Below are 10,964 nucleotides of genomic sequence, written 5' to 3' on the forward strand. Positions count from 1 at the left end.
AGTCATTAACAGGAAGGACATTTTGGTATATGATTTTATGAACTATAGTTAAGTCGGAATAGAGATGACAGAGTTGTAAGTTGTGTAATCAAGGAATTTCAAGTATGGAGGAGTAAGGTGTTTTGTTGCGGGAAGAGGAGTGAAGGACTCTTCTTGTGAAATATTTCTGGACTCTCTCAATTGTGTTGATGTCAGATATGCAATGCAGATTCCATACAGGTGAGCTGTATTCTAGGATTGGTCTGACAAATGTTTTGTGTGCTCTGCAGGGCCGCCATCAGGAATTTTGGGGCCCCATACAGCCTAAGTGTCTGGCCCCCCTGCCATTTTAAAACTACTGCCCCCAAATCCCGTACCATGCCCACCATGGCCACACACCCTGGGCAAGCCCTCACCCGGCCCTCTGAGGTCAAACACAGCCCTGATGTGGCCCTCAATGAAATTGAGTTTGACACCCCTGGCCTAGAGGCTAAATCCTATGAACAAGGGCTAAGAGAATGAGTATGTTTAGCTCAACAAATAGAAAACTGAGGGGGAATATAATAGTAGTTTCCCAATCTTTAAAGGGCTGCCACAGAGCAGATGGCATCTATTTATTCTCCATGCCACCTGAAGGTAGTACAAGAAGCAATGGGCGGAACCTCACCAAGAAGAAATGCAATCTGGAAATAAGGAAAAACTTGGGACTGGGCGGCATATATATATAAATATATAAATATATGTTTTCGTAGATTTTCACGGATACAGGTATGACGGTCTTGGTATATTCGGGTTTCTTCCCATGTAGGATTTGGAAATTTCTGGCGACGTTTCGACGAGGTCCCACTCGTCATCTTCAGGCTGGTGTTTCTGTCCTTGTCCTAAGGCGAACACTGCGAGACCTGAGCTGCCTTCCTTCTATAAATACTGGTGGCTGGGTGTGGTTTGATGGCTCAGCAATTGCCTGCTGTGTAGAAACCTCCTGGTGAGTCAGTGGGGTAACATCTGGGGTCGTTGATGTAGCTGAGGTATGCTGATTAGTTAATGGTTGTAGATTAGGCGTGATATCCTGAGTAGTTAGAACTTGCAGGCTACTTGATTGTTTTGCAATGTGTGTTCTGAGTGTGGTTTCTATGGCTGGGATATGTTTGAGGACCAGTTTCCAGATGTCTGGCAAGCGGGAGGTATCATCCCGCTTGTTCATATTTTGGGGATGTTTTTCTATCTCGATGGCTTCCATGATTATTCTTTTGCTGTAGTGTTCTGTTGTGGAAATTAATTTGCGGGGGGCAGCGGCGAGTAGCCAGGGGCGTGAGGGGGCTAGAGGCGCAGGGGGGCTGGGGGCGGCCGTGGTGTGTGCGCCCTTGGAAAAGGGTGTGCAGGGCCGGGGGGTATTTTGGGGTGTGCTGGCTAAGGCACGTGCAGCCTACAGCTACAGGAAACGCCCCAGCCGCCCAAACCTCGTCCCCCAATGTCACCACCTCGAAGGGGCTCCTACCTTCACCGCGCACTTCAAGAGAGGGCCGGTACTGCGCCTGTGCGAGCGAGGAGCTGGAGCTCGGCGTCTTCGCTGCTCAGTGGGCACAAATTACTGTGGGCGCCAGGGGGCCGGTAAAACCATCTGGACCCCCCCATTTGTCAATTTGGCTGGGCCCCTGATGCCACTACCAGTAGTATCGGCCTATCGGTGGCCCTGGTACTCTGGTTAGCAGAATAATATTACCAGAGAAGAAGCTGCAAAGGATTAGGTTAATAACTCTTAAAGCCTATTTGGCAATGTTGTTCAAGTGGGCTCTAGGACTTAGGTCAGTGATGGTGAACTTTTTTTCCTCGGGTGCCGAAAGAATGTGGACATGTACTATCGCGTATGTGTGAATGCCCACATCTATAATTCAATGCCCAGGAAGGGCAAGAAAAGTTTTCCCTGCCCCATGGAGGTCGTCTGGAAGCCAGAAATGGTTTGTTTCACAACTTGTGGTAGGCCCAGTAGGTTCATGTTTCACCCTCCCCTGGCTCCAAAGGCTTACCTGGAGCCAGGGGAGGGTAAAAATGCCTTCCACTTCCCTCCAGAGGCTCTCTGGAAGCCAAAAATGCTCTCCCAGAACCTCTGTGTTAACCAAAAATCAGCTGGCTGATACCCACATACAAGAAGCCTTCCTCAAGAAGCCTTCCCTGAACACAGCCATTCTTAACAACTATCGTCCAGTCTCCAACCTTCCCTTTATGGGGAAGGTTGTTGAGAAGGTGGTGACGCTCCAGCTCCACCAGCCCTTGGAAGAAGCCGATTATCTAGGCCCTCAACAGTCAGGATTCAGGCCTGGTTACAGCACGGAAACTGCTTTCTTCATGATGATGGATGATCTCTGGCGTGCCCGGGACAGGGGCTGGTCCTAATGCTTCTTGACCTCTCAGTGGCTTTCAATACCGGCCCACTGGAACCAACTCCCCCCAGAGATTAGAATTGCCCCCACCCTCCTTGCCTTTCGTAAGTTATTAAAAACTCATCTTTGATGCCAGGCATGGGGAAATTAACACACACACACCCAATTGCCAAGGTTGGTGTATGGTTTGATTGAATTGTGTGATTATTTTATTATAAGGGTTTTAAGTTGTATTTTTAAAAATTGGATTTGTACACTGTTTATGTTGTCGTGAGCCATAATTTATTAGATTTGTATGCCGCCCCTCTCCGAAGACTCGGGGCGGTGCAGAACAATAGTAAAAACAATATTATAGTAAAACAAATCTAATATTAAAAAAGAAAAATATAAAACTCTATCATATTTAAAAAAACCAAACAACACATACATAACAAACATAAAATATAAAAAGCCTGGGGGAAAGGTGTCTCAACTCCCGCATGCCTGGCGGTATAGGTGGGTCTTGAGTAGTTTACAAAAGGCAAGGAGGGTGGGGGCAGTTCTAATCTCCGGGGGAAGTGGATTCCAGAAGGCTGGGGCCACCACAGAGAAGGCTCTTCCCCTGGGGCCCACCAAACGACATTGTTTAGTCAACGGGACCCGGAGAAGGCCAACCCTGTGGGATCTTATCGGTCGCTGGGATTCGTGCGGTAGCAGGTGGTTATTTATATAAATTATGTAAGAAGTTTTAAATATGGGAGACACATTTTGTGAGATTATAAAGGAAACATATAGTGAGAACGCAGCATATATAAGAGTGAATGGACAAAAAGCACATAGTTTTAAAATTCAAAATGGGACTAAGCAGGGCTGCCCACTATCTCCAATGTTATTTGTAATGGCAATAGAGATGCTAGCCAACATAATAAGACAGGGTAATAATTGGGAAGGATATAATATAGGAAAATTAGAAATAAAATTCTACCGCTGCTTTTCAGCTAACTGCTCCAATTTATGAAGAGCTCTTTTCTTTCAGATTCTTGCCAATTTGAGAAATGTCCACTTCAACAACAGTGCTGGAGATGAAATTTCCTTCTCACAAAGTGAACAGAGAACTGCTCGTTATTTATTTATTATTATTTATTTATTACTTGGATTTGTATGATATCATCAACTGGGTTGTCCACCCCAATAAATCTTTTGTGTCTGTGAAAGTTGGGCAAAGGGATCCCAGGGCTGCCCCAGGCCAGGATTTCACCATTAACTCTGATGCGATCATCTGGGCCTCAAAGGTGAGCTGGAAGGAAATGTTGTAAATTCAGGAAAAGCATCACTTTCTCCTGAGGATGGTGAACACCCTTCTAAGGAAAAGGTCCTCAAACGTGGTAACATTAAGACTTGTGGACTTCAAACACGCAGACTTCTACAACACCAATTCTAAGGTGAAAATAGGTGTATAAATGTTGAAAACAGTTTTGAAATTGGGTGAATTACTTGCATTTGAGGTTAACAAATGTAGGTCTATTTTATGAAACCTTTAACAATGAGTGGAAATGAGAAGAAGGATGAAACGATGAAGGATGAAACCAAGATGCTATTAGATCAGGCAAAGATTTCAGTTGGATCTTCATCATTTAGCAAAGTTGTAACTCAATGTAGCAAGACTTCCTTTTCATTCTGAGGTTCAAGATTCAAATGTTAGCATCCATTGGTGAATCACTAGTGCTACTTGCCTGAATGCCTCAGGAGCTTTTCATGATTCCTGTTAGAACTTTGTGAACTATTTGTAATGATAACATTCTCAACAGGAAAAGAGGAATATGGAAATGAATATATGAAGGATCTTCATTGCACAGGCCACCTCTAACACTTCTCTTTTCTCCTTTAGAAGGCGCCATTTGCCAGGTGTGGCAAGAAGAAGTGCCATGCAGGAGAGAGGAGACAAGTTCCAGAGGGCAAGCCCATTTGCTGCTACCAATGTGCCCCTTGTCCAGAAGGAACCATCTCAAATCAGACAGGTAGAGCACATCTTCCAGGATCTAGGACAGGAGTTAGCAACCTCAAAAAGTCAAAGAGCCATTTCCCAGAGAAAACAAAACACTCAGAATCACCAAACTTGGGTGGGCATGGCCAACTTGATGTCACTTCCACCAAGTTACACCTCCCCCGCCCCAGCTATGCCTACCTAGGTTTTGTGGGTTTGTTTTCAATGAGAAAAAGTCCATGTGTTTTTCATCCACCCATTCTGCTTGTGATGCTGGGAAATGTTTCCAAGCTACTAAATACTAAATTTGCCCCCCTGATTTTCTGGGAATCCAGCACCTCTTTTACCTCAAAATGTTGCTCACCCTCAATTAACAATGGGGCTGGGGGATCAGGCTGCGGAGGTCTTAGTTCACTTATGTGTTCTGGTTTCAGCAAGCTTACATGGAGCACCGGGTGTACTTTCCTTAACTCTTTAGGCAATTCTAACTTCATTGCTACTGAATTCACCACTTGTATGATAGGGAAAGGCCCTATGTACTTAGTTCCCAGTTTCTTGGACTTTTGCGTTGTCTTCAAGATTTTTGTTGACAGGTAAACCCTATCTCCCACCTGGTACTCTGCAGCTGTTCTTTTCTTATCAGCTTGGGCCTTATGTGATGCCTGAGCCTCATCAAGAGCTTTTCTCGCTATGGGCCAGGTTGCTTTGAGTTGCGACACCCAATCTTTTAATGATGGGTGCTGAGGCTCATCCTGAGGTAGTTCCGGGATTGGCACAAAATCCTGTCCACTTACTAACTTAAAAGGTGTAAAACCTGTACTACTATGCAGTGAGTTGTTATAGGCCACTTTTGCAAAAGGCAAGAGCTCACTCCAATTATCCTGTTGATAGTTCAAATAACACCTCAGGTACTGTTCTAGGATAGAGTTTGTCCTTTCACACACCCCATTGGTTTGAGGGTGATGGCTCGAGCTGAGCCCCTGTTTGGTACCCAATAACCCCACAAACTCCTTCAAAAAGTTGGATGTAAATTGCACCCCACAATCCGATATGATCTGCTCAGGAATTCCATGCAGCCGCTACACGTGCTGTATGAACATTCTCGCCAGCGTCTTGGCAGTGGGGATTTTTGAATACGCCACAAAATGCACCTGTTTGGAGAAAAGGTCAGTAACAACCCAAATCACTGTATTCCCCCCACTCTCAGGTAGGTCCACAATAAAATCCATTAATATTTCCTTCCAAGGTGCCCCGGGTCTCACCACTGGTTGCAACAGTCCTTGGGGGCGACCTGGGGGTCGTTTAGTGGCTGCACACACCAGACAACTAGCTACATAAGTTTCAATGTCCTTTTTCATTGAGGGCCACCAGAACTGCCTTCTTAGTAAATGTAAGGTTTTCAAGAAAGCAAATGTCCTGCCACTTTAGAGTCATGCCCTCTTTCCAATATTAGTGGCCTCAACACCATTGGGATATATAAAAGTATAGTGTCTCAGCGGCAGTCCCTTTGGGACTGGGCGGCATCCATCCATCCATCTATCCATTCATATATACATACATACATACATACATACATACATACATGCATGCATAATTAAATAGATAAATTTATTTATTTATTTATTTCCCTCTCTCACTTCTATCTTTTTCCATCCCTGTCTCTTCCCCCCTTTTCTCTCTCTCTCCCTCTCTCTCTCTCTCTCTGTGAACTCTTGAACCATTTCCAGAAACAGGTAAGGGTTGGGGTTTTTTTTCTCTGTTATTATTTGGGTGCTTTTTACCATATGCTTTAAATTAAGAGTCACTTCTCTCTCTCTCTTTTGTTTCTCTCTCTTTCCTCTCATTCTCTGCCTCAATCATTTTATCATTTCTCTTTTTTCTTCCCTTTTTGATCTCATTTCTCTCTCTCTCTTGCCTTCTTTCTCTCTCCCCCTCCTTTTCTCCCCCCTCTTGCCCCCTCTTTCTCTCCCCCCCTCTTGCTCCCCCTTTCTATCTCCCACCTCTTCCTACCTGTTTAACGGTGTCCATGCTCTTGATGCGGGCTGCCACCATCTCGTACTGGAATTAGGCAGTGGAGGGCACCCAGCAGCGGCTGGCAGCCCCCAGCGTGGCGGCAGGGGAAGAGGTGAATTTCGGGGCTGAGTAGGCCGAAGCCGGGTCCATCGGCCCTGGCTCCAATACCGGGATTGGGCAACGGAGAAGACCTGGTGGTGGCGATAGAGATGACTTGGTGGTGGACAGCCCCCAGCGCGGTGGTGGAAGAGAAGGCGAAGCTTGTGCTTCAGCCACACTGGGGCTGAGACCAGGCCCATCACCCTCGGCTCCAGGGGCAGCCCCAGCATGGCAGTAGGGGAGGAGGAGGTGAAGCCAGCTGCCCGGGAAAGTGGCGCATTTGAAAAATGCGGTGCTTTTCAAATGCGGTGCTTCACATCCTCCTCCCCCACTGCTGCACTGGGGCTGCCCCCTAAAGCCAGAGGCAATGGGCCCAGCCTCCGCCCACTCGGCCCCTGTGTGGCCGAAGCACAACCTTCACCTCCTCTTCCACCACCGTGTTGGGGGCTGCCCGCCGCCACAGCAGCAGAAGAGGAGGCAAGAGGGGGGAGAGACGTCAGCTCAAAGCCCAACAGAGCTGCTGCCGCCGCCTCCCCCCTTCCATCCCAGTGCAGGCCGAGCCTCAATTATGCAGGGAAAGGGCGGAAGTGCCGCCCCCAACTCCGATGCCCAGCTCAGCTGGGCACCCTTGGAAAGGGCTGCGCGGGGGGTATTTTTCTGTGCATGCCCACGCAGGCAGGCACCATAAAGGGAGAAGTGCTTGCAACCTAATCTATATATAAATGAAAAAAATTGCACACAGAGGTGGGGGGCTTTTCTGAGCAAAATAAACAAATAAAAATTATTTTTTTAATTTCATTTTTCATTTGGTTGTGATCAGGAATGTGCAAAATAGTAAACAATGCAAAAAAGTTTTCAACAAAAATTAAGTAGCTAAAATCAACCTTTTTTAGTACAGGTCAAATAGACCCGGGATCAGAATAGGTGTATACTCTTTGTGAAAAGAACAGTTGACATTCTGTCAGCATTTAAAATCTTCCTAACACTAACCCGGGGAAGGATGAAGAAATCAGGAAATTCAGGCAGTTCAAATCAATATAAAGTACTATTTTAATATTAAGTACCATTCAAGAACCTAAAGTAGTAATGATCAAAGTGAGTTGGCAGTAGATAAAAGTCAATGCAATTTGTATATTTCTTGTATTTAGTTTGTGGGTTGGCCAGGGATAATGATCATGACCGGTGACGCTGAATTCCTTACGCAAAAATTCTTAATTTCAGATGCAGCCCAGTGTGACTCCTGCCCAGTAGACAAGTATCCCAACAAGGAGAAGGACCAATGCATTGCCAAGAAGATCCACTTCCTCAGCTATCAAGACACCCTCGGATACACTTTGGGTTCTCTAGCTCTTTTCCTTTCTCTGATCACATCTGCAGTACTGGTGGTTTTCCATAAACATCATGAAACACCAATAGTTAAGGCCAACAACCGACATCTCACCTATATCCTCCTGGTCTCCCTCCTACTCTGCTTCCTCTGCTCCTTCCTCTTCATTGGTCAACCCAGGAAGCTCATTTGTCTCTTCCGACAAACTGCCTTTGCCATTTTCTTTTCTCTTGTGGTTTCCTCTGTGCTGGCAAAAACAGTCATGGTGGTTCTGGCCTTCATGGCTACCAAACCAGGAAACAGGGCAAGGAAATTCTTAGGAAAACCACTGAACAACTCCATTATGTTAGCCTGTCCCATGGTCCAAGCAGTTCTTTGTGCCATCTGGCTGATAACCTCTCCCCCATTTCTCAATTTGGACTTCCACTCCTTGGAAGGAGGGACCATCTTGGAATGTCAGGAAGGCTCAGTTTCAATGTTTTACACAGTCCTAGCCTATCTGGGTTTTCTGGCCTTTGTGAGTTTTATTATAGCCTTTCTGGCTAGGAAATTGCCTGATAGCTTTAATGAAGCCAAATACATTACTTTTAGCATGTTGGTCTTTTGCAGTGTTTGGATCACATTCCTCCCCACCTACTTGAGCACTAAAGGGAAGTCCATGGTGGCTGTGGAGATCTTCTCCATCTTGGCCTCTGGGGCTAGTCTCTTGGTTTGCATATTTTTCCCCAAATGCTACATTATCCTACTGAGGCCCCAATTGAATTGCCGAGATAATATAATGGGGCACAAAAAACTTTGATTATGTCTCACGTTTCTGTGGGTCTCCTGCTTGAGCAGGGGGTTGGACTTAATGGCCTCCAAGTTCCCATCCATTTCTATGAATCTGTTTCAGTTTCCTGCTTTAACAGGGGTTCATACTAGATGGCCTCTGAGATCCCCTCCAACTGTATCACTCTGTATCTGTCCCATGCTTGAGCAGGGGGTCAGATGAGATGGCCTCTGAGGTCCCCTGCAACTCAGTCTCCTCTTTATGGAGTGGTTCAGACTACAACTAGTGTGTTGACTCCCAAAGTCCCCTCCCCTCCCCACTTCTGTGGACCCTCAATATGAATGAAGGAGGGGATTAAAAGAGGCATGGGATCATCTAGATGCCAGGAGCGTGTCCAGACCTCTCTCTCTCTGGGAATGGGGCAGGATCATTAGACCTCCTCCACTTTCTCACCCAAAGCCCCCTCCCCACCCCAATTCTGGGGAACCTCGAGATGATCTGGTGTGTGTGTTTCTCTGTGTTGAAAGAGGCACATCTAGATGCCCCAGAGGGTCTCCGGACCTCTCTTGGAATTGGACCTCCTCTGTTCCCAAATTAGCTTTTTAATGATTTAGCATCTCTCAGGGGCAGGCGAACTGTCCCATTCTTTCCTTCCCAAAGTAGCTTTTTGTGAGGACTGCTGTGATTGGCTGACGGCAAGTTCTTAAATAGAGGTACCACTGTATATATATTTGATAGTTTATCATGTTTTATGTACCAACAGTACATCACTTTATGAATATTTTCTAGTCAATTTATAATTGTCGGCCTATTTTCCTATTTCTTGACCATTGTTATATTCAAAGCTCCTTGCCCAATAAACCATACATTGTTTAACGTAATTGTTTTCCAGATTATGTTTCAACAGTATTTTACAGACTTTGGCAATAACATGCTCATTATTACCAGTTTCAAATTATTCTTTTTACAGACTCAAATCCAACTTTCTTGCCTAAATTAAATCATTTCTTATATTGTGAGGAAACACATTCTTCTTATTCTAATTCTTGTTTTGTCCTGAGTTTCGGTTTATTTATTTATTAATTTGACTTCTAATAAGCTTGGTTAATTTATTTAAATATATTATCTGCCTATATTAACATGAGTTTGGTATCACCATTATTTCTTTTCTAAATAAAGTCTCTTGAGCTCAGGGATAGATTCCAAATTTTTTTGCTATCACTCTGTGGGCATGGCTTTCTTTTGTGGGCATGGCTTACTTTTGTAGGAGTGGCTTGATGGTCATGTGACTGGGTAGGAGTGGCCTGGTAGTCATGTGACTGGGTAGGAGTGGCCTGGTAGTCAACCCTGATCTTAATTGGGGAGCACTTAGCCTCAATCTGAAACTTAGGAAGAGGGATAGGGGAGCATGGGAGATGTGCTCACATTTTTCATTTAAAAAACTTAAAATTTACAATGCTGTGGCAAAACCCTTTTCTTCAGCAGGGAAGAGGAAACCTCCTGCTTCCGCTGTCACCATGCAAGTCCATCCACAGCAGAGAGAAGACCCTGGGAGTCTTCTGATGCTGCTGTCTCCCACGTGTTTCCTTCCCTGTCCCGACCTGAACAGAGACTCAAAGTTTTGAGCGTCACACGGGTAGAGAAAAAGCAGGAAAGCCCTCTGGAACAGCAGTACAAAGCACATGTGGCTGCAAAAGGAAATTAGACCGGATGACATCCAGAGGCTTTCGGGCTCCCCTTGTCAAAGAAGCATCAACCCCTCACTCTCCGCTCTTTGCTATTAGCCACCCTTTTTTTCACACTCAGGACACTCTTCAAAGGCAGCCCCATGTAGAGAGCATTGCAGTAATCAAACCTTGAGGTGATAAGTTGCTCTCTTCTGTACTTTTCCCAGAGTTTCAATGCCTTTTTTGTAGTGTGGAGGCTGGCTCATATTTAGTTGGCTGTCCACCAAGACTCCCAGATCTCTCTCACAGTCACTTATGGTGAGTGTGGTTTCAACCAGTTTGCATGAGGAGGGGATCACTTTATTCCAACCACAGAGATGAGGGGATCACTTTATTCTCCAGGGCACCAGAGGGCCGGACAAGGAACGGCTGGAAGCTGACCAAGGAGAGATTCAACCTGGAAATAAGGAAGAACTTCCTGACGGTCAGAACGATCAACCAATGGAACAACCTACCAGCAGACGTTGTGAACTCCAATACTATGGACATTTTTAAGAGGAAATTGAACTACCATTTGGCTGGGATGCTATAGGGTTCCTGCTTAGAAAGGGGGTTGGACTTGATGACCCGCATGGTCCCTTCCAACTCTAACAATAAATAAATAAATAAAATTTGTAGGAAAGGAATGGTAATGGTAAACAAAATAATTTATTAACATTATGGAACTACGGGTTTAGGCTTTATTTTCTGCTAAAAGTAATTAATG

The 10,964-nt window shown here is 45.3% G+C and overlaps 1 protein-coding gene across 1 annotated transcript; it reads left to right on the top strand.

Moving 5' to 3' along the window:
- The first annotated feature begins 3,882 nt into the window (after nucleotides 1–3,882).
- LOC139169287 (vomeronasal type-2 receptor 26-like) lies at nucleotides 3,883–8,561 on the top strand. Its single transcript, XM_070755668.1, has 3 exons — nucleotides 3,883–3,984; nucleotides 4,228–4,357; nucleotides 7,657–8,561. Exons 1-3 carry the CDS (start codon nucleotides 3,883–3,885, stop codon nucleotides 8,559–8,561), a joined length of 1,137 nt encoding a protein of 378 aa, XP_070611769.1.
- Nucleotides 8,562–10,964: the final 2,403 nt, after the last annotated feature.

This window comes from Erythrolamprus reginae, chromosome 1 (assembly GCF_031021105.1).
Source record: "Erythrolamprus reginae isolate rEryReg1 chromosome 1, rEryReg1.hap1, whole genome shotgun sequence".
Lineage (NCBI taxonomy): Eukaryota > Metazoa > Chordata > Lepidosauria > Squamata > Dipsadidae > Erythrolamprus > Erythrolamprus reginae.

Bases quoted from the DNA above. Each gene is read 5' to 3' on its own strand.
- LOC139169287 (XM_070755668.1), top strand. From the start codon at position 3,883: ATGAGTGGAAATGAGAAGAAGGATGAAACGATGAAGGATGAAACCAAG. The intron at 3,985-4,227 runs GTAACTCAATGT...TTTCTCCTTTAG, and splicing joins CTTCATCATTTAGCAAAGTT to AAGGCGCCATTTGCCAGGTG. The intron at 4,358-7,656 runs GTAGAGCACATC...TCTTAATTTCAG, and splicing joins AACCATCTCAAATCAGACAG to ATGCAGCCCAGTGTGACTCC.